Source organism: Strigops habroptila, chromosome 10, assembly GCF_004027225.2.
Source record: "Strigops habroptila isolate Jane chromosome 10, bStrHab1.2.pri, whole genome shotgun sequence".
Classification (NCBI taxonomy): Eukaryota; Metazoa; Chordata; class Aves; order Psittaciformes; family Psittacidae; genus Strigops; species Strigops habroptila.
Genome location: NC_046359.1, coordinates 16,449,756 through 16,474,000, shown reverse-complemented (window position 1 = coordinate 16,474,000; position 24,245 = coordinate 16,449,756). Strand labels below are relative to the sequence as shown.

Below are 24,245 nucleotides of genomic sequence, written 5' to 3'. Positions count from 1 at the left end.
AGGCACCTCTACCCTCAGGGTTCAACATGATAGAGTCTTAGGATAGTATTTGGTTTGGATCATTATAGGGGTAGGATCTAGTTTATAAGATTAATTTGTCTGCCTCAAGCAGTATCTTGTTCTAGTGGTACGTATCTAGAAAGGCTTAGCACCACATTAAGTCATTTGTTAATACCAAAAAATTATAACAAACATCCTTGGAAGGAACGATGTTATGGTAATACAGAAAAACCTGCTGAAAGAACTCAAGGGTAAATGCACAAGAACCTTGCATGGCAATTTGGCAAAAATATTAGACAGCTGAACCAGTAACTGAATGAGCCTTTCTTGAATTAAGCTTAAGTGATGTGCTTATCTGCAGATGCTATTGCAGTTTGTAGAATTTTTCCAGCACATCATGCTAAACTCAACAAGGAATTTGCAGAAAAACCTCAGCCATTTTTATCTCCTCTTTTAGACATTTATGGTGAATGTTCTGACCCTGTACTACTCAAGTAAATGAGCTTTCCCCAGTTTTCATTTAATTAACAGTTTAATGGCAATGAACCCACCAGTTGAGCAGTCTTAAAATGCAAATCTGATTCCTATTGTGAAGAAAGCTACTTCTCAGTTTCTTAAGAAAAAATGGAACCAGGCACTCCTTAGCTTACATATGTATATATAAAAATATATATAAGAGCAAATTAGAATTTTGTCCACCTCTAATCTCACTGTGGTCCTCTGCTTTGCCCCTACAACAGTTGATTCAACTTACTGGATGCCGCACCGATAGACACACAACATAAGTTTTATCCAAAGATCACAAAATTTTCCTGTATTTTAAAGAGTTTCTCTTGAAAACAGACATTTTTATGGCACTGAATCTGCTGAGAGACAAGCTCTCTTCTCAATCTTGTTCATTTTATGCAGACACTAAGCAGCCAGTGTTGCTATGTATAAACAAGGAAAAGATGCTACTCCTGCTGAGTCAAGGTGTTTTCAATAAACAGTTTGATGACACTTACTGGTTTTATAGGCTGCCTTTTTATATCTCCAGGTTATTTAAGATTCTTTCCAGTAGTATTGGGGTTTGTCATCAACACTGTAGCATTTTGAAGGATAAACTTGGAATTATCTACAAAGCCTCCATTCATAAGAAGTTCTGCTGAAGCACTACTGTGTGTGGATTCTTTACTTAGACTATCTGTATCTAGGTAGCCTAGATTATCTTCTATGTATTGAATAAGAGATTTAGATCTTTTATATAAACCACAGTTGCTCAGAGGTTTCTGTTTTACCAGTGCACCATGTCATGAAATGGTGCTATGCCCTTATGACAGTCATCTTGAGCCTCATGGGAAGTATTGCTGCAGTACATTACAGCAGACTCTCCGAATGTGCTTCATAGCTTGGTGCCTTCCAAACTGGCCTATTTTCCTGGGACTAAACATGGCTACAGGAATGCTACTTCAGGAAGTGTTTACTGTGTTTCAGTGATGCAACCCATAAGTGACTCTATTAAAGTGACTGCAAAACTTAACTTGCAAATTTTAACAGTTTCCACAATCCACATTTTATTTCACCCTCATCCTTCTATTCTTATTGCGACACCACTTGTTCTCACTGCTTTGGCTTTAACTAACTATTCTATTCATAGCTATTAAGAAACAATTCAAAGCACGTTTAAGTCATGGAGATCAAGATACAGCCAGCATATAGTACCCTGCAAATTTGTAATCCACTGAGATTTAAAAGCTATTAAATGACTTAGACAATGCAAATTCCTTTTTCTGCTGAACTGTACAGCACATTTCAGAATATCAGATTGCCCAGAGAAACAAGGCAGGACAGAAGGCACCAAGCCGAATACCAGGAGGGATACAAATAAGTGCCTAGAAAGCTAGACATTTCTTTTTATAAGATATTAACCATAGGTGGCTCTACTAATTTTACAAATAAATAAAATTTTCTCCTTTCCAAAGTTGTTACTACAGAAAAAACTTTGCTGGCATTCTTAGATGAGAGACCACAGAAGAGAGGCTATGGGGCAGGAAGCCAAAGAATTTGCAGTCCCACAGGTAAATGTTCTCTTAATGCACTATTAATTGTCCATGGCTGTCACAGGTCTATTTTGGAAAAGCTAGCTCTAGAAAAGGGAGCATAGTTTGTGTTCTTTGCCCACTTAGCCTCATTGTGAAGACTGGCAATAGCATATTCTCCATAATTTGGATTCATAAAGCTGTGACAGCAAAGTGTGGAAAAAAACCCCAAACAAACCATACCCGGTAATTTACTCAGGCCACTTAATTTTACATGCCCTTGACAAGTACAAGTGCAACCAATGGGCAGAAATAGAAGATATCCCTAATCAATTATCAATCAACTGCAGCTAATGCCAAAAAAATAATAGGGTACACCCACTCTGTGCAAATATTTTTACACACGCACAATGAAGGACATGCTTTGATGGAAAAAGTGATATCTCTAAGAAATGAATTCTCCCACGCTCCCGAGTAAACCCACACATTTTTATATGAGTGTAATGATAACTTACTTTTGATAATGCTTCAAAGCCAGAAAAAAAGATGCTATAATACTAATTTTCATATGTGCATGTGATAATAGGGATAAAGAGAATTGAGAAGGCACCGGTAACCACCCTCTCCAAAACTGTAACCCATCGGTGGGCCACAAGACAACTTGTTCTCCCTGCTGAAGATTCAGGGTAAGTTTGGCACCTATAGCGAGTCCAAAATATACATCACCAAAACAGCTGCATACCCTGCATGGGGACATGTACAGGGTACATGTCAGGAAGATCTATTTTACGTGCCCTCAGAATTGAAATTGAGAGGTGGATCCAGCCCAATAAAGGATTGCAGACCTGTATCCTATTTAGTTCCTATATCTCATAACTCTCTCCAGTATAAATCAATTTCTGTCTGCTATAATATTTACAAGTTTTAAAATATTGATTTTAAAAGGCACGTGTCTGCCCCTACCAAAAAGGCTACTAGCCCACATGAGTCATTTGGGTTTGAGTTTCTAGACTTTCTGTAATATTTACATAGGAAAATATAGACAAAACCCAATTTTTATCTATGAGTTATGAAAAATATTGCATTTATAGGAAACTTAATACTTCCTGTGTCTGTTAAGTAAAGCAGAAGCACAAGTCATTTTAAGCGGACCTTAAATTCTAATACCCAGGGCAGAAGACACTTGAAGAAAATTAACTTCAAATGTAAACATTGAACACACTTGTTTATATACATGTTATCCCTAATCAGCTCAGTCTGATAGAGTTGTTTCTTAAAACTCTGTTTTATAGCTCTTCTTCTAAAGTATTTTTCCTCTGTAGCTAGCTGAGGGTCTTCATTACTACTAGGCTAAATGGGATACAGTGATTCACTCTGTAACTATATGGAACATTACTGGGCTCTGAGCACAGGGCAAGGGTGTTACAGAAAGAGCTCTGCCAGAACATTCCCACTAGGCCAGACTGAGGTTCCCCCTTGAAGAATTTCCCATCTGTCTGTTATCCATGTTTTAAAATATAAGTTGTGAATCTGCAACATGATCTCCTAGCTCATGTAACCACACAGTGCTCTAATGACTGCAGGATCAGGGCTTTTCTCTGGGCTTGGGATAGGGTCTGCGTTGGCCCTCATTCTCTTAACTATTTAATTCTGCTCCCAAAAGAAGGGGCGTGAAAGTGACACACAGCAGAAAATTGCACAGCCTTTATTAACCAGCTTGATCTGAACCAATGACTACACATGGTATCTTTTAGATGTTCCTAGAACATCTAGATTGGCTGCAGTTTTAGCATATTAGGTGCAATAACGTATTTTTATGAATTGAAAATAAATAGACCTTTACATTTTACTTGTTGGTTTGAATTATTATTAACTGCCCCCTTGCTCTTATTTCCCCTTGCTCTTATTTCCCCCTGCTTTAATGCATTGGTACATGCTATTAAAAAAGCTGGAAGAACTATAAAAGGAAAGGTGTGGTTCACTAGTACAACTCAATCACACCAAAACACTTGGTAGACAAAATGGAATTTTAAAACAGAGCACACCAGAGCACAGCAAAAACTCAAATGAAGCACAGTGAAAGGACAGTGAAGGATGATATGAAGGCTAAGGTAGGGGAAATGTTTACTGTGTTCCAAAATGTCTTTAAAAGGAAACCCTCGAATCATAGGCAGTACGTCAAAGCCAAACTCCTGGGAAGAAGAGAGAGAATACCACAGAACTGGCTAAAAAAGAAGTTAGTAGAAGCTTTATCACAAGCCCCCCAAATCCAAAGTTGGGGAAAGCCCTCCCTGCTTAACCACATCCATATATATAGCTGAACAGATGGTGTCAGAGATGACACGCTAGCATACTCTGCACTGTCAGCAGAGCTGCTCTAGTAACTAAGGGAACTTCCAGTTCATAGAACCATAGAATGGGTTGGGTTGGAAGGGACCTTACAGATCATCTAGTTGCAACCCCCATACTGTGGGAAGGGACAACTTCCACTAGACCAGGTTGCTCAAAGCCCCGTCCAACCTGCCCTTGAATGATTTCAGGGATGGGGCATCTACAACTTCTCTGGGTAACCTGTTCCAGTGCCTCATCACCCTCACAGTAAAGAATTTTTTCTAATATCTAATCTAAATCTCCCCTCTTTCAGTTTAAAGCCATTCCCTCTTGTCCCATCACTACATGCCCTTGTAAAAAGCTCCTCTTCAGATTTCTTGTAGGCCCCTTTAGGCACTGGAAGCTGCTCTAAAGTCTCCCAGGAACCTTCTCCAGGCTGAACAAGCCCAACTTTCTCAGCCTGTCTCCACAGGAGAAGTGCTCCAGTCCTCTGATCATCTCTGTGGACCTCCTCTGGACCCGCTCCAACAGGTCCACATTCTTCTTATACTGGGGGCCTCAGAACTGAATGCAGTTCTCCAGGTGGGGTCTCACATGAGTGGAGTACAGCGGAAGAATCACCTCCCTTGATCTGCTGGTCATGCTTCCTTGATTTTATCATTCACAGGAGACGTTGTCAAAGGGATGCATTCATCACACAGGACACTGCACATGTCTTGGCAGCACTCTGCAATTTGCTTGCATGGAAAAGCATGGGGAGACCTCAGTCCTTACAAAGCAGGTGGCCTAATCCTATGAGAGTCTAGAGTTTCCTGTAAAACATGCGACCCCCACCCATCACTGAATGATTGCACGTCTGTTTAACACTGCTCACTATTAACTAAAAAAACAGAGCGTGTAAATATCCCTTCAAGAACAATTCGGCAAGGCTGAACCCCAGTAAATGTCAAGAAGATTATTGAGCCTTTTGTTACAAAGTGAGTGTTGTTCTTTTTTTCAGAAGAGACAACAAGAAACGTTACATTGTCCCATTGGTCTAAAATGGAAAAAATCTCAGGCGGCAGCAAGATGTATGGGAAATTCAGTATGGATCACTGCCTGCACTGTCCTCACCTCAGTGTTGTTTTTTTTAAAGGAAGAACAGGAAGGAAAATAAGAGGTTCCACAAGGTGCTTGGAGGGACTAAACCGGTTAAAATATTGCAAGGTTTATTAGGAATAGACACATAATATCTTTATTGTATCACCTAAGATAGCTGAAAAGATAGAGAAGTTTTCAGCACATGCTCATTTTTAAGTGTGAAAGAGAAGTGTCAGACAAAGCATGAAAATTTAGGTTAAGTCTTCAGAATACTCAGGACTTAGATGGACCATCAGTATAATGCTACAACAGGTCTATTCCCCTTCCTTTTTCATTACTATTGATGACACCTGTATCTGAAAGTTTTGCATGTGCAACTTCCCAAAATACATGCAGCACCACAGGGTTGTCCACTTGTGTGTTTTTATCAGTTTAAAATAATTCTATTTTAAATGTATTTTCAATCAGAAACATTGATATTTTAGAAGAGCACATGCAATGTTTAAAATCCTATTTGAAACTAAAAAGTGTTCAAGATCTGAGGTACGATTCTGGTCTAAGTCTACTTTTCATTTTTGGAATTTCAAGAACCACTCAAATAAGAGAACCCTGCTCAGGAAAATAACACAGCAATAAAAGAGGCAAGAATCCAATTCCAATCTTTAGTAAAACCATGGGTATGTGTTTATCTTGCATTACAAAAAATTGCAAGACATCTTTACTTGTTCTTATTTTTACAATATAACTTCAACTTTTGCAGAATCCAATCTTATATTTGAAAAATTAAACTTCCAATGACAAGCAAGAAAAAAAGTATGTTGTGCTACCTTTCTAAGCCTGCATTTTGGTACATGCATGCCCTCTCCTCATGACTTTGCCTATCTAGCCATTCTTCCTAGTTCCACTAGTTAAGCTTGAGCATTTTAAAGGTCCCCCCCACCAGGACTCTACAGAAGCAGATCTCTTTTATGTCACATAGCTAAGCTGGTTGCAAAAGAAGAGAGCTATCTATCTAAAAGTAAAACTAAATACAAAACCATATGAGGGGGCAAGGGGGAGAAAGGAATGTTTAGCAACTCAGAGTGTTTATTCCTACTAATGGTAGGTAATGGCTCACCATTAAGTAGAAGGGATTATTAAGTATACTTCTGTAGGAATCTGCCCTGAAGCATTTCCTGTAGTACACTTTACTTACTCATTTAGACGACAGAATAGAGTGTGTGTTTATAACATTTGAATATGACAGCAAAATGATGGCTCTGTGAGCATGTTTCATGATAGAGCTACAATTCAAACTAATCTTGACAAATCAGTGAAATTACGTGAAGAAAGCTGGATGCAGATTAGCAACAAGTCTGAAGTACTGCCCTCCTCCAGTAATAAGTAAGCGCAAAAACAGAGGATGGAGAACTGCTGGCAGGGCAGTAGCACTGAAGAAGATGATCTAGGAGTAACAGTGGATCACAACCTAACTTGATTAAAAAAAATGTTGTGCTGTTGTAAAAGGCAAAAACAATATTGGAATGCCTAAGTAGAAGAATGATGTATCAACATCTGAAGTATTTTTTCCAATCGCAGTGCTGGAAAGAGATTAGCTGTAATATTGTCCCCTCTTTTGGGCAGGAAATTCAGGAAGAGCATGGACCAGTTGGAGAGAAGCCACGAAACAGCCATGAAAACAATAAAATTCTAGAAAACTTCATCTATGAATAACAGAACCATTGCATGGATTTAATCATGAGGAGTTTGAAAAGAGAGTAATATTTGTCTCAAATATTTAAGAAGTCACAACAAATAAAAGAATACACTGGTTTTCTGTGTTCACTGAAGATAGAGCTTGAGATCGACAGTGACGATCTTAAAAAACAATGAGGAAGATTCAGATTAATTTTTAACTCTAGAATCAGTGAAGTACTGGAAGAGATTGGCTGGGTGAATGTGAGTCCTTCTTCTTGGACATCATTAAGAATGAGTTGGATAAATGCGTCAGAAACAGCATGAGCATATTTGCTTCTGCCCGAGAGTAGGACTAAATTCTTTCCCAGTCATACTTTCTATGATTTTCATGGAAGATTCTCATCCTGATTGACATCTACACTGCAGTCTTGAAAAGGGAGAATAGGCAAGAAGACTCCTTACAGATTCTGTGGCCGAGAAGCCCTAAAACTTAGTTATATATGTTATTCAAAGGCTACAAAATAAGTCATTCAGCAGCAGAAAGCATCTCTCTTTTAGGAATCCAAGCACTTGGCATGCAACAGATAGCTGTAAATTTTGTTTCTGTCTGCATGTTCTTTGTGTGGTGATCCCCATTTCCATCTCCTACTTTCATATGACTCCCTAATGTCCCCTCACAAAAAAAAAAAAAAGAAAAAATTGGAGGAAATTTGTCATGGATATTGGAGAAACAGAAAGTAGAAGGGTGAAGGCAGAGAATAATAAAAAAAAAAAAGGACGAATCAAGATCAATAGGCAGCAGAGTGTTCATGGAAAGTTAAACAAACCAAATTAAAGTGAAAGTGGATTCAATGATCTGTTCTATGGGTAGATACATTTCCCAAGGTCTGTATTATGATCCTGGAGAAGAGATCCTGACGTTTGTGTTTTCTCCCCAGCTTTGTGACAGCCGTTAAGTAATTTAAGACTGGAATTTTTAAAATGTTTTTGTCTTAAATGCTGAGTATTTTATGACCCATGATTCTTCATACAGGACTATAAGCTTAATGGCAGCAGATGTCAGCCACAGCTGAGTACTTTTAAGTGTCCCACTTCTCTATTCAAGAATAATGAGAATAATAAACCCTCCATATTCCACAGCACTATTGTGGGGGAAAATTCACCATTGCTTTTGAGGTGCTCAAATACTACCCTTAAAAAAGCCCAATAAAGAAATAGTAGCAAGAAAGCTGACAAAACTATAAATATCTTGTAATTAAAGAACTTTACTCAGAAACAGAACCTACTGTGAACAGATGGAAAACATTACGTAACAATTACCAACATCTTCAAAATCTGTTCTCAGTCATCCAAAGTTAATTCTACATTTAAAAATCAAAGTTAAGTGTTTAGCATGAACCAGTTACCTACCACTGTAAATCTAGTTGCTTGCTACTTATCTTTCTCTCCTTAAACTCTTAATGTATTATGAAATGTGCCAGTTACTTAAGTATGGAGAAAGAAGTCACTCAATGAACTGTTATAGAAGAGCAATATCTGTGAATAATGCCAGAGATGCAATCTGAGAAAGCATTTTCACATACAGAAATCATTTTAGCTTTCACCTCTAGGCTGAAAAGTCACTGTCCCTACCTCTCACTAATAAGGCCAGTTTTGGGCACCTCCAGTGAAGCTGCCATTTCTGGTGGTTTAAGTGATGGGGACACCTGTCCCCTGGAGGGCTAAACTGAGAGTACAACTCACCTCATAGACATTACCAAACAGTCTGCATGTGTTAGCAACCTTGTCGCTTATTCGCCTGGCCCGAGTTCAAAACACTGACCTAAAAGTGAAAGGTTCCCCCAGCCATGCATTCCCAACCAATAAATTAAAAGTCCATCTTCAGTACAAGATTATCTTTCATCATGAGTTGGGGGGTAGGACCTATTAGAATATTCCACTTGGTAGGCTTTGCAATACTGAGACTTTTAATTAATATTGTCACCACCTTGCAAAGCAGTGACAAATTCAGGGGGTTTACAAGTCAGCTTTCTCTTGGATGTGAATGACTATTTTTGCTGTAGAGTTTGTTCATTCACATCATACGCATGAATCCTTGAGGAAATACGGTCACAAACAGCTTCCAGGCAACGCTCTTCAAGAACCCATTGTCCAAATGCGAATGTCAGGCTGTATTACAGCAGCCCTAGACAATTCATTCTAGCTAGAGATGGAGTAACAGGGAGCAATCCTCTGCTGCTTGCAATGATCTTAGCTCTTCATCTTCAATAACAATATGCATGACATCATTTACAGTTATACACTACCTTTCTGATAACTTTACTCTCTTTGCCTTTTATGTAAAAAACCAGATATGTTAATACCTTGTCATAACAGAATTAATATCTGGATGAATACCTTTTGGATTACATACCATTATTCAATGCATTAAAATGATCAAGGTACAAGATTAGCACTACAGAATGGCAAATAAATGGTATAATCTATGAAGTAAACATAAAGTTCTCAAATCACAAACAAATTTCTGAGTTATAAGAGCCCTCATATTAGATTGCTTTCTCTAATGAGAGTGAAAAGACAGACGAGTAAAGACTCATTTGAGTTCTTGCTCTTCCATGGGTTTTTGTACAACTTCTTTCAAGCAGTAAAACCTCTTTACACATCTGTCCAAAATCTTTACCCTGCAGTAGAGGTGAAATGTAAATATGCCCCATGGACTAAGAGTTCTAAATGCAGAATTAGGAGGGTGCTGTTCATCTGTCAAATTGATTGTGTGCTGGTTTACAGTCTGGTGTATGTTTTGCAAATTTAAAATGCTGTAGCAAGTGAAAAAACTTTTATCTCACAAGCCTCAAAAAACAAATATTGGTGAAAAAAGTATCTGTGAACCAAGCATATTCAGAATACAGTTCTTAAATGAGATTAAAGCTTTAAAACCAAAACCAAACAAAAAAGGGAAATAATGTAACAATTCAAGCGTGAAGTTTTGCATAATCTATTTTTGGTTAAGGATTTTGTTTTCTTTTGTTTTCTGATGTTGATTTTGTATTTATTTCCCTTGAAGGAAAAGTTATGGACATGCTGATCTCTTTCAATAGGCCATATTGTTTCTAGCATTTAATAATTTAAGAATTAAGAGGTCATGGTAGATTTGGGGGTTTTTTAAGTTCAACCGCCAAATTTTGCCCTTCAAACTGTGTCTCCTACTGAAATCTGCAGAAATAGAGCAGCATTGCCACAGGGACTGTAGCACAGTACTCCCACACAGCATGGCTGGGAGTGTACAGCATCCAGAACCTCTGAGGACTGCCAACTATTTGCATGGCACAACAGTGCTTTCCTCTAATAGGGTAACCTAACTTTAGAGCATACTAACAAAACAGCCTCTGTTCCAATACACTGCACTTTGCAGACCTTGAATTTACACTAGAAAAACAAGTAATTCTAACATTGCAACGTGAAGTAGTATGGCTATAGCAACCATCTTACACAGCATTCCTGATGACTTTACGCCACAAAACTTTACAGTGCATATCTACAAATAAATCAGTTCATACCCAGTCGTATAGATTTGCCAATGCTCAAAGTTGAGTGCAGCAAAGAAACATTGCACACATTTTTATAAAACCCTCAATGGACTCTATCACCCATGCAACAAAGACTGTATCTTTGCCTTTATACAGAAATATTCATATCTCATGAAGTGCTGCCCAAGAGTTACCTCTCCCCAGCCACTCAGTAGGAAACTAGGGACCTAAGCAGGGAGCTTGCAGAGCAAATGCAGGTTCTGTTAGAAACTCCAATGTACTGATGCATGCTCCCATACATATCTTTCATGCACCCTCTCTCTCTTGCTCTCTACAAGTTTGTGAACAAAATCAAAACAACTCCTGGTGCTTTTGAAGGCATACTCAATCAACAGAACAGTGAGCTATTTGCATTCTGGTGCTTCCCAGCTCGCTTCTGAGCAGTGATATTTGGGAGGTCTCATTGTAAGGAGTAGTTAGACATAGAACTATATTCAAGGCACATTTTTTGGATCTAACTACTGAAAAACTAAGAAACACAGGATAGAAAAAGGTACTTAGTATGTCATGAAACGAAAATATACACAAAAAGCCAAACTATTATAGGCTTAAAAGAAATTCACTCCTTGCTACATGGCTCAAAAGGAGCTAATTCTGGAGCACCACCTTCCGTGCTCCACATTTCTACTTCACAAGAGTATCAACAAACTAGAAGGCTTTAGAATCTGAACTAGAATCTTCAGAAAAGGATTCACAGTGAAAATGCCAACAGGTTTGGAGGAAACTGTTTCAACAACGATAAAAGATTTGCGACCAGTTATTTTTCTGGGTTTTTTTTTTTTCTCCCTCTACATTCTTTTCCAATTGGCCACGTCTTTGCTATTATGGAACAAACCCAATCTCTGTTACATTTGCCTCTTCCCATGGAGAGTTCAAAACAACTATAGGTAAGCCAAAAAGAGTCTTGAATACTGTGTTGGATCTGAAAGGGACAAATCTGCAGGTATGCTTTAAAGGTAGAGTCTATGCCCTTTATACCGCCTGGGGCTTTCTCTCAAGTATATTAAATAAAGAAGATGCATTACCACTACCCTATCAGTGCCAAACGAGCTTTCTTATAAAGAGATCATATCTTCAATTCTCCTTCCCAGTCTCGGGACCTTCTTCCACCAGCTGTACTCTACAGTGTTCCTGTATCCAGGCAGTGCCAGCTAACATTTTTGTTTCAGCAGATACATATTTAAATAACCAAGTACTATTTAGGATGAGATGAAAAAAACATTCACACATTATAGTATGGAAGGAACTAAAGGTATGCTCTCTGGAAATAGAGGGATTTATTAAAGTAGGCTAATCCAGGATTTAGTTGACTGGATTTCCAAATGTCTTTCCCTTGCTTTCTCTGTTGATTTTCTTCACCATGCTATCTTTATCCGGTAATTATATACTACATTGCCAGGTGAGTAAGTAAATCTATTGTAAATTGGTCAATACAGTCAGAGAGAGATAAAAGTATGGTCCTATTTCTTTAAAACACTTTCACAATCAGAAAAGCATGTCTTCTAACTGAAAAAACTAAAACAGATTTTCAATTCCACACACACCAACACACATCTTCAAGTCCCTGACATTAATAAATGATGGGAAAGGAATGTCAATAATCAGAACTCATAATATTTGCACAGAAATTGCCATCTTTGCTCTCTTCTATTTAGTACATTTGAAGATTACCCAATCTAGTTTCACTTGTAATCTAAACTAAGGTTTCATCTGAGATTCTTAGACAGAAAGGAAAACCTCATGCGCTAATTCCCAATTATGCAACAGAAAATTCTTCTATGATGATATATATGCCAGGTTACTCATTGCAATATTTCTCAGTACACAAAGCATATAATCTGTGTGTAATTTCTTTACTACTGTAACTAATGATTAAAAAAAAATCAATTTTTATTTCATGTTCATTTTAAAAACCTTTTTTTAAAAGAAAGAATTTTGTAACTTCTGCTGTTCAAGATACTACTTAAACATATTGGGTTGATTTTTTTTTTAAGTCTAATTTTTTTTTTATGAGGCATTAGCTACAGAGTAACATTTCCTAAACTATTTTAAATACCCGGTAAACCAGCAGACTTTCAGAAAAATTCTGGAGTTCCTAAATAATTTTTAGTGAGATTCAGGTTCCTAAATTACTGAGCTTTTCTAAAAAGAAAGCCAAACAAAACACAAACCAAAATAAAAAGCAAACCATTACTCCGGATCTTTGGATGGCTTGATCATACAGGAATATGAAATTTAACTAAAAGAGACCTGTTCTCAAGCACTTAGCTAAGAATAGATGAGTAAACAAACAAGGATGGCTGTAACTGCTGAAAGCATAAACACCTGTGTTTTAGACAGCACAGCGTGATAAGCAAACTGCTCTGTCAATTAAACACCCCGTTCTTTGTTCATAGCATATCTATTCTTCACAGGAGCCATGCTGGGACTGTGCCTGGTCATGGAAATAAAGGCCATAGACAAAAAGAAAGCTACTTCAGCCTCATGTATGGTGTTTTGTTGTCTTTTAGTACCCATGTCAGATGGATGGCAAGTGCATTATACATAATATGTTCACGCACAACTTGTGGGGCTGCACTGCAAACTACATTATAAAGTGGTAAGAACAGTGAGGTTGCTTCAAATTTCTTCGGTGATCTTGTATATAGTAGAAGATCATTGTACTGAAATGAATGAAGGGGACTAAAAGTCTATGGACAGGAGTAGAGTCAAAAGTGGTCAGTTGCTCTGCCAAAGAAAATGCATGGTGGAACCAACAGCCCAGAGGACAGCTGGAGGCAAACTTGGGCTATAGAGGTTTTCCATAGCCTGAAGAGACTCCTCTAGGTGAAATAACACCCCAGAGCTACACAATCATTTATGTATCTTTCTTTATTTGTATTTAGTTCAGCTGGGTACCAATTTTCTTCACATTAAAGGCTGCAATGTCTTAAGTCGTACAGCAGTGAAAAGCTACACTGGTGCCAAGACTGAACATAAAACGGAGTTAAATAAAACTACCACTTAATGCTAGATGTGAGGCTTTTCTGTGAGTGCCAAAATAGCAGGCTGATTCTCAGAGGTGCAAAATAGACAGAAGTTCCTCCTGACGTCAGTGGAAATGCCTGGGTGTTCAACACCTATAAAAAATACGAGTGTTTCCTTAGATACTTAAGGAATAATCACGGATGCTAATTTTAGACTAGGGTAGTCACTTTCCACAGACTCCTGCTATCGTAGTGGGGGTGAGCAAGGCTTTTCTAGGGGGATCTTCAGAGTAGAAGCCATCTGCTCTAAATTAGGTTCTGCCATTTATCAAAATAATGGATGGCTGGACTGATTTGCTTACTGGTTTTTGAAGAGAAATAAGAACAAGCATCGGATTTCAAGTTGAAGGATTCTGACAGTTAAGAACAGTTGGGAGGAAGCATTTGAAGTAAATGGAAAATCCTACCCATACCAAGTACAGTAAACACTTGGCACTTTCACCTGTAAAGCCAGCACATGGGTATTACAACCACTATTTTTGAGATGAAGACATACATAAAGGGGTATTTCCTTATAACTCAAAAGCAGGGAAAATCAGGACCAAAGGAGCAGCAGAGCCCATTCTTGCACTTAGGACATAAATTCAGGACTAATTTTCTCACCTGTTAGCACACACAAGTTAAGGTACAAATATACAAACTAACTAAACATTAGCCAGAAAACTGTCAGCTTCTGCTTCCCTCTGGACAGGCTTTCTAAAGAATGAAGTGTATTTCCACAGCTACCATTTCAAGTGGAACACTCTCCTAAAAGATGAACATTGCATTTCAGTCTTCTGTGCCTATGTCTGCAGATACTCTGTTTCTGCAGAGCAGTAACACCTGGCCTGTAATCATTTCACACCAGTAATTTCAGGATTACTAGGACCATGCCATCTTGATCTGTATTGAAGAGTTATTTGTACTGCTAGCAGAAAGAGCAACTACAGAATATGTACAGAAACAGTCACAGAGGGTGATCACACCATTGTGTTTGCTAGTTAAATGATGTGGAAAGAGGTAACTTATATCTTTAAATACCTGCCCAATTTCTACCAAATTCTAGCAATCAGGTAGAAAAGGAGCATTGTATAGCGCCTGTACAGTTATGATCAGCTTTACACATCAAGTCTCTCGACATGAGTCATATTTAAAAGCAACAAATCCAGTGACATTATAAGAACAAAAGTCATGTACCCTTTTCACAGCATTTCATGAAACGATGTTCTTCAGACACTGAAGAACTGAAAATCACCCCAAACTACTAGGAATGAAATTCAGTTTAGGAGGAAATAGGGTGCTTGATGTGAATGCATTCTCCTCCTGGTATCAGCTTAGAGTAAAGGATGCATAGCCATAAAAGACACATTCCGGGTCAGCAACTTTTCACTGCTCACAGTAGAGGAATACCACATCAGTCACACATTGTTTATCCTGACAATTAAAGCACAGAAGAAATTATGCTTGGCAGTAAAGCTATCTAAAACAACTCAACTTTGCCAACTGCGTAAGCATTTTTATATTTGTTTGCTTGCAAGGATATAAAATAACATGTGGGAGGGATGTCTTTTGACTTGGGACAAAACTAAGCAGCACAAGTTCCCACCTAATTCTATTTCACTGACATGGTTCTTCCTGCATCATATCCCTTTGCCGTCCAGATACAAATCCAATGCATTCTTCTGTAAGCAGGCTCTGCAGTACAACTTCTAAAATACTACCAATGTCATAGAACCATAGAATGGTATGGGTTGGAAGGGACTTAAAGATCATCTAGCTTCAACCTCCATCATTCACAACTGAAGAAAATCCTAACGCTCAGTCACACTGAAATTAATTCAGTAGAACAGTACAGTGCAATACAGAAATTACTATCCAAACTACACATCATTAAATGGATCAGAATTTATTCAACAGTGGTTAAATTTATGTTAGGCATTTGGTATCTGATTTTTCCATTATAATGATGAAACCACTTCTGTCTTGCTTGTAAGAGGATGGAAGGGGTTTGGTGGAAGATTTTGAACTGTGTTACCCCACTGGTAAAAGGCAAAACTCAGCTTGCCGAGCTGTCTTAGTTTAATTTGGAAATTGATGATGTAATCATGGTATTTTCTTACCATGATTCATTAGTTTACAGAATATACCGCAGCTCTGTTTTGCTTGCACAGGGCTACAAACTGTATGAGCACAAATTCCCTGTTTACTGCAGTCCCAGAGCTGAAGACTCTCAGTGCTCTTCCAAGCAAACACCTCCCATGCCTCTCTCTTCAGCTCTCTGGTGACCCAAACACAGATCCACAGCAAGATGCAGACCTCCTACTCCAAACAGATTATAGCAAAGTCCACTGCTTAACACACAGCTTTTCTCTAGCTCTTAAACACCTTGGTTGCAGCTCATGGAAACCCACTTAGACCCATACTTTCTTCCAGTCCTTATTGTCTTACTAATTGGATCAGTGTATCTGCAAACATTTTACTATATGAATTTCAGGGGAAGCTGTGGTGTGTGAGTACAAGCAGGATGTAGCCTTTGCTTCCCATTATAAAATGGTTCTTTTTTCTTAACTATCCAGTTCTGTTGCTGGCAGATATTTGGGGATGAGTAGCAATTAACAGCTGAATTGGGACTGTAGGAATTCTCCATTTGATGACAGTAACAAAAGCACACAGAGCCTGGAACAGGTCAATGTTCAGAGGACCATCTGAGTTTAAACAAAAAATATAATATTGAGTAACACATTGATTTCTCACACTTAGTATAAAGAAAACTTTCCCATTCAAAAGAAAAACTACCTTCATAAACATTTCTAGTTAAGTGAATTTCATAATAGCTTTCTTTGAATTTTCCTTCATACCACAGTATTTAGGGCCCTCTTTAGCTGCACACCTTATTGACAGCTTCCAAGACAGAATATGAAGCACACTGACAAAATATGATTGTTCCACTATCTTTTCAGCATGCTCATCTCAAGCACCATTCCATGCAAATAACATCAGCAAGAGGAATTTAACATGTTGCTATTTTAAAAAGCACTAATCTCTAAGAGGCCAATTGTACAGAACAAGCCATAAACACATCCCATATTTCTATACAGAGTCCCTCTACCCTCATGGCAACTCTCCATAGGATGAGAGAAATTGCAACTCCATGCCCTTCTATTGTATCAGTGTCTAATGTTTAGGACAATTGCAGTATTTGCTGAAAAACCAAGACATGCTGTGGCAGAAAAAACCATGAAGTCTAACCATTGACTACCAAGTTCTGAGACAGACCCTATATGGGGCCCTCTACCACTGAGAAGGTCACTTAAAGAGCACCTAGGATTCAAAAGGAAACAACATTATGCTTCATGTGTGTGTTCTTAATGCTAGAGGTTTTGGCATCTACTGTTTGAAAATTCTTGATACACCTGGAGGAGAAGCATTTGGCCTTAGAGTGCTGAAACTTTATGTTACCGAAGGGCACATCGGCATCTATAGTGGCATGTATCATTTGGCAAGACATCATTCTTCCATTGAAGACAGTCACAGTTTTAGCTAATACTAGAACATAAATAAGCCCAAAAAGATGAAATTGTTTGCACTTCTATTAGTAGTAATAGAAAATCCTGCATTTCAGCCTATATAATTCCCAAGGCACCTATGTCATCCTAATTCTGTGCATAAAGGGGATGGGAGGCAAAGAACTGCAATGCAGGACTCAGTACAGCACATGATTTTCCCACTGACTATCATTCTGCTTTTGACTCTGAAGGATTTTCCTCCTAACAAATTAAATCCCCTCCTGAAATTAGCCCTAAATATACTCAACCCAGGACCACCATCTTTATAAGAAATATCCAGCTGTTAACAGGTCGGTACTGGGAGTAAGTAATGTGAAGGCTGATACTCCCTTAGAAAGCAGTGTACCTTTTGCCTCCCTCACACCTCCTACATTCACTGCTGAGGAGAATCTCCATGCCTTCTCAATAATTCCACTGATATTCCACATGGGTAAAAAGTCTCACCCCATTAAAGACCCTGAGGTGGATGGTTTCTCTGTGTGCTACGGGAGCTTAACCCAAACACTGCCTCCCCTCAAAACCACACCCAAACCCCCAGCTTTCATTATTTCCAGATAATCTCTGTAAAAGACCTAGGCTGGAATGCCCTGCACACACTGTAGATATTGCTATATTCTCACAGAATCACAGAATGGTTTGGGTTGGAAGGGACTTTTAAAGATCGTTTAGTCCAACCCCCACATTTATAAGGGGTTTCCACCACTCACATACTCCATAACACTGGACTTCCACACAAATTGTGAAAATAGGGATTTTAAATCCCAATCTATTCAGCTTTCATTGCACCCCCTGAGCCTCCTCATGACCCTTCAGTACTGTATGGGTGCTGGGATGGGAAGAGAGGGTCTCTGGCTGGAACCACCTCATACTTTCCCTTTACTACCCCTGTTTCTGTTTTACTGTTAGACCTGCACTTTCTCCATGACAATGATTTCAATTCAGAGCCTGTAAATCCATGAGGAGTGGTTCTACACTACTGAATTTTGCTAGTGGAATCCAGTCTCTCTTGCCAATATTTTTCTGCCTTGCACTTCTTTTTTATTCATTCGGGCTTAGTTAGTTTTCTCCTTCTCCTCCTGGTTGAAGCATGAAGCTTTCCACTACTTCATCTGTCTTCCCATTCACCAGTAGACTTCTTCCAGGAAAAGGTTTCTGATAAGAAATCAGTTTTGATTCCATCCATAGAAGACCACACAAGCTTCAGAGTGAATCCGGGACACTGACTGTAGCTCTATTTATAGACACTGAAGTCAGACTGAACACAAGGTCAACTTTTCTTTCAGACTGCAATGAACCTCTCAAATCCGCTGAACTTAGAAGTTGCAGCAACACTAGAAAAAGAAGGATGTTATCCATAATTCCTAGTCCTGCTAGCTTCTTCCAAATAATTTGCCATGCACATGGCTTCCAAATGTTTTTGGTTTTTTTTTTATTTGCAAGGACAACAGGAGTTGTGTTACCAGCCAAAGCAGGTAATGCAGACAAATCCTATAGGTCACACTGAAAATGTAATCTGCTATGTACTGCTGAAGACTGGAAAGACACAGCTTCTTTCCCAAAAAACCTTTCCAAAGTCCTCACTCATGCACAGCATTCAGTGTCATCAAGAAGATTTGCATTCACAAAGAGTGCAATATGAAGGTAAATAAATATTCTGAGTCTGCTTGTTTGCTCTATACCAGTGTAAAACCCCATCAAAATGGTCAGAAATTGCACTGACCTACATTAAAACCCATTCTGCATTAACAAAGCAGTGGTATCAGGGCCATAAAGCAAGCTAGAATAAGATCATTCATCTATAATAGTATCAGTAAGGCAAGAAGAGTATGTTTCTAGTTATTTCTTTACATGTGTTAATGCAGAAGTGTCACAGACATGTCTGAATTACTGGAGAAGACCCACATGAAATCTGTGGAGCCAGCTAGGTGCTTTACAATACAACTGTCCTGAAGCAGAAATCACAACCTTCAGATCTTTATCCTGAAGGCTGAAGACTTCCTTGAAAAACTAACAAACCACATTTCATGTCAAAGCTCAAAAACCCACACTCCTAAAATAAAATATTTATAGCAAATGTTACAAAAAAGAAAGAGCACCATTTAACACACAGCTCACTAAGTAGCACTGGCAGTTCAAACACGTTGTAAACAGTATAATATGTTTGCATTTTGAGCAGCATTGTTGTACTTGGTTTCCTAAGGTAAGGGACTCTGCATTTTCCTGTGTTCCTTTTAGTTGTATTAAGATACAGGTTTAGTGAAAATTAAAAGGTTTGTGGAGTCTGTTGAAGTTTTTTTGAAGTTTAAGAAATAAATTTATCATGGAGAGAAGAGAAATCAGGTTTTAAGTCTTCCACTATGAGCTAGCGTGATTTTTACTTTCATTCCAGTGCATCAGGGTAGGGACTGAAAGACAGCTAATCACTAGTCTGACATACCATAGAACCAACCACTTCCGTCAGTTGTTACAATTATCACTGCTGTCCTCTTTTTAACAGTGGCAAAACCAAGGTCTGAGGTGAGGTGACCTTGTCTAAGGTTACAGAGCAGAGTGAACAAGAGAATCCCACCCCCTCCGGCCAGACTTTTTGATTTTCTATATACTTTTGTATTTCCATGTAGTGCTGAAGGAACAAGGGGACACTCCCACAGATCTTTCAACTGCTGTTTAAGTGCACGTGGCCAGTGGAAGTGTACTAGATCAAGAAGTAGATTTCAGAAGTTTCCGATCTCATGCTTCCCATCTACATGTTTAGAAGTCACCAAGGCTGTAGTTCTCTAGTTAGTTCGTACTGAAGACAGCATGCCCATCCAAAGTACAATTTTTTTTTTTTTGTCATTTACTCTTTCTTTTAAGTTGCTGCCTGAAGTTTCCAACCATATGAACCTGGTTTTACCAATATTGTCTAATGCAGCAAATGGTTGAACTGTTGTAATTTCTTGATTTGACACAGGCTAAATGTAATTCCAACTAAAGTATTTAAATTGCTGTTCATATTCAGAGAGACAGAGCTAAGCTACAACTCAGCTTTCTTTCCTATAGTGTACTTCATATTTAATCCGACATCTGCAACCACCAAGGAGCCTGGATTACAGCAGACCATAATACTCTATGAACCATGGTTATAATTAGGTGTCACGTCCATTGTAATCCTATGGACGTCATCATGTGTTACCAGCATCTGTTGACAGATTTCATACCAGGCATATCACTGAAATGGCAAGTCTGAAGAGGGCAGCCCACAATAGAAACAATGGCATTTATTTTTGGTTTGTTCCAAGACTATCTAATAGAAAATATATGCTGCCAACTGCCAGGGCTCCACTGAGATCACTTTTCAATATTATATTACCACTTAGAGCAAAGATCTGTGCCCATGTATCTGCAGTCTTCTCCTAATAAATAAGGAAATAAAGCACTCGCTGCAACTCTCTTAGCACCACTTGGAAAAAATATAGAAGCCTTGAAATTTTACAAAGTTTAGCAGGCCCTTTATCACAAGAGTACCTATATTTCATGTAATAATAAATTCAGGCTCCTTTCCAGGATTAGGAATGAGGATCCCTTCTCATGAATTTTATTTGAAAGTGGCACCACTTTAATACGAAAACTAAGCCCTGGGAACCAGCAACATAAAGGAGCAAAGCTGCAATCTCTCTACTCTGCGGAAGTAAAGCAGAGTCTGGTCTAATTTATCAATGTGGAAACCTGATTTTCTGCAGAAGCACTGTCTGTTTGGAGGAATGGAAACAAAACATTTGCTATTGGGTCTTATACTAACTGGTCCTTGCTCTTCTGCAAAAGTCAAGAGACTTACTGTAAACAGAATCCAAACCAGCTTTATTTTTTTATTATTTATCTGCATTGTAAGAAAACTGCACCTGAATGCTGTCTAGTAACCAGTCCACTATTTCTTTATTTTAAAAACAGCATTCTCTGAAATGCTGGACAATCAAATCCTAATCAGATGTAACCAAGAGTTGTTTCAGCTGAGCAGTTTCAAATCACTAAAGCACTGAAGCACCAAGATAATTTCCATTCTCATTATAAAACATAAAGAATATCCCACCATCTAAATTAAAACAAACGTGTTGATGAGTAGAGCTTAATAATTGCTTAGGAGTTGCAGCAGCTGGTACATCAAGAAATGTGAACTTCAACCTACCCCAGAACTTCTCCCACCATACTTGTAACAGCAGGATTCGAACAAGAGTAAATGCAAGAAAATGAATAAAACCAGCTAAAACTCAAGAAGAAAGAAGGCTACAGGTAAAAACTGAGAGGAAAATATTGGCTCTACCAATCTTAATGGAAAGCAAACCCACTGGCCCCAACAATCAAACAGCTCTTACTTTTATAGCTATACTTTTGTAGTATTGCTTTTATAGAAGCTGTGATGGTAACAGTGGGCCAGATTGTCATCGGTATAAGTTCGCAACTTCTACTAAGTGAGCAGCTCACATATTGCAAAAAGTATATTCAACCTTCTTGTCTAGAGCACCATTTCTCTGACTCCCCTCCTTTATTTTTTCATTCTTGTAACCAGCAGATAACCTTTTAATCCCAGATCTGTCAGATGTGACTTCAGCATCACCTTTTACATTAGGAAGTAACAAACGCTTTATAATATTTCATTTCTCTTTTTCCATGTACTGGTTAAAACTCAGTGTTCTGAAATTAGATATTGCAAATATTACTAAAGTACCAAACCACTGACAAAACTACTGATGGGATTATAATCTCTGCCTATGTTCAGAAAAAGAGCATGGGCAGTACTTGCTTGTGCAATAGTTTTCTTACACTTAAAAGGTAAGAAGCAGTTCTTCTACAATGGTATATTGCAAGGAGTTTACAGACCTGTTTTTTTCACAGACAGTGAATTGGCATGTGGGAACCTAATCATGAAATACAGTTTTCCAAATCTAGCCTGGATATATTTCTAGGCAATATTTTCCTTGTCAGACCATTCAGTCAGAATTAAGAGCAAATTCTAATAGAGCTGACTTGCAAGATCATGATTTCAAAAATGATTTCTCAGTGTGTTCTCAGGAATACTGCAAAAAATTTTAGCACACAAGTTGTGAACCATCTCATTCATGTCCCTGTCTATCATTCCCATTTACTGCTTCTGAAAAGCAATCAGGCACAGACATCATTTCAGAGTTTGCTTTCTGAAAGGAAGACCCAGGAGTTAAAGTTAAAAATTTCTGAAATACCAATACATAAATATAGAGGTACTGACAGAATACTTCAGTGCAATATAAAAAGAAACTCCTGACTCTCATAAATTAGTTTCATCTTACATAGGTTTCGTTTCAGAATCCAAAAAGTGAATACTTTATCCTAAAAATATGGCATAGCTAATAGACATCCTACGCATACTTTATACAATGTAAAACATATTCTCTTACAAAACTAGAAGCCCTTACTGCACAGCCCTGGCAATTCCAGATGCAGCATGGCAGTAAGAAAGGACATCATTCCCCACAGAGGCACATACACAGACACACATTACTTCCAGACCTTTCTTTGCTGTTTCTCCCATGCTGGGTCCAGGAGCAGGTCCCTGTCCCATTCTTCTTCTTGGGTCATGTACTCATCTTCTTCATAGTTGTAGGTGTACTGCATGTTTGTTTCTATCTGGTTCATGCTGTTCATACTACCTGGGGATCAGCTTCAGCTGCTGTGGCTTCTACTACGTTTTAGGTTTAGTTTACTTGCTGATGGGTTGTAAGCAGCAGTGTCTTTTTCTTTCTTCTTTTCTTTTTCCAAGGTGACAGGCAGTGAATACTGATGAGTTGCTGAGAGCAGAAGCTGAAACTGTCAGGTAGGCGCTGACCTGTGGTGACCTTCCTTCCCTCTCTCTCCTGCCCCTTCTCTCTCTGCTACTGCTGCTGTATGTCCCTGCGGCTGACCCTCCGGAGAAGCCCAACGCGGCTCATCGCTGCTGCTTATTATCCCCGCCGGGCTGTCACATGGCGCGGCGGCGGGACCCAGCCCGCCCGCGGCCCGGCCGCCACCCCCCGCCACCACAGGCGGGGCGGCGCCGCTACCGCGCCGGGCAGCGGGACCGCCTTGCGAGGGAGTAGGGAACGCACCGCCCGCAAGCGCGCTGCCAGAAATCACGGTCAGCTCCTCCGTCTGTCTGTCTGTCCGTCCTTCCAATTTGACAAAATACCTGCCCTCCATTCCCCCTTTTTTCCCCTACTGACATGTATTTCTACTTCATATATGATTTGCTAATGTAGTTGGACATTGTTTCTCATTAGTCTCAAGTCCAAGTGGACCCTTGAGTCTCTTCACACTTTATTTTGCAGAGTAAGGATCACAAGAGCCAGTGCAGACAACGACATCCAAAAGATGAAACAATTTCCAGTGGAGATTGTGTCAAACCAGAAAGTATGGAAGCACAACGTACAAGAGCAACATATGTCTTTTTCATGCAGGAAATGCGCTCCGTACATCCCAAGAAGCACATACAAAGGTCTGTGGAACTCATAACTTTATAAATGTGTGACAAGAAGCATTTAGCCATGCTTTCCACAGGGTAAAATCTGAAAAGACAGCCCTGAGCTCAAGCATCCTGGCAAGCATGTCCCCTATCTCCCATGTCTATCATTTCAGTTGCCCTGGCGACAATGTTTCTTCTGGGAACTGGCAAGCTTACTATGTTCTCCATGTAGCTTGTCATTAATGCCTGCACCTACCCTCAGCCAAGGTCAATCCCTTCAGCAGCATCCACTCTGCAAACAATTCAAACCTTACTTAGAAAAAAGAAAATGCTCGCAAAAGCTGAGCTTTTGGAAGCTGTAAAAGTCAGATACAAGGGAGAACTATGTTCAGGAAAGGCAACCACAGGTCTCTAAGCCAGTATGAATGAATAACCAGTGCAATTAACAGCTAGACATCATGTGTCCTCCACTTCCCATTGCCAACTAAAGCTGTGCTTTCTGCCAAGCTACCTTCTATCCCTACGCTACA

General features: G+C 39.0%; 1 protein-coding gene across 3 annotated transcripts in view; it reads right to left on the bottom strand.

The window, feature by feature from the left end:
• Positions 1–23,152, bottom strand: part of ACTN2 (actinin alpha 2) — a 68,747-nt gene extending 45,595 nt beyond the window's left edge. For all 3 annotated transcript variants that reach the window (XM_030499867.1, XM_030499869.1, XM_030499868.1), the window contains exon 1: positions 22,788–23,152. In XM_030499867.1, the coding sequence (XP_030355727.1) occupies positions 22,788–22,922 (135 nt within the window). In that variant the 5' untranslated portion in view covers positions 22,923–23,152. The remainder of the gene's footprint in view (positions 1–22,787) is intronic.
• Between the last annotated feature and the right edge of the window lie 1,093 nt (positions 23,153–24,245).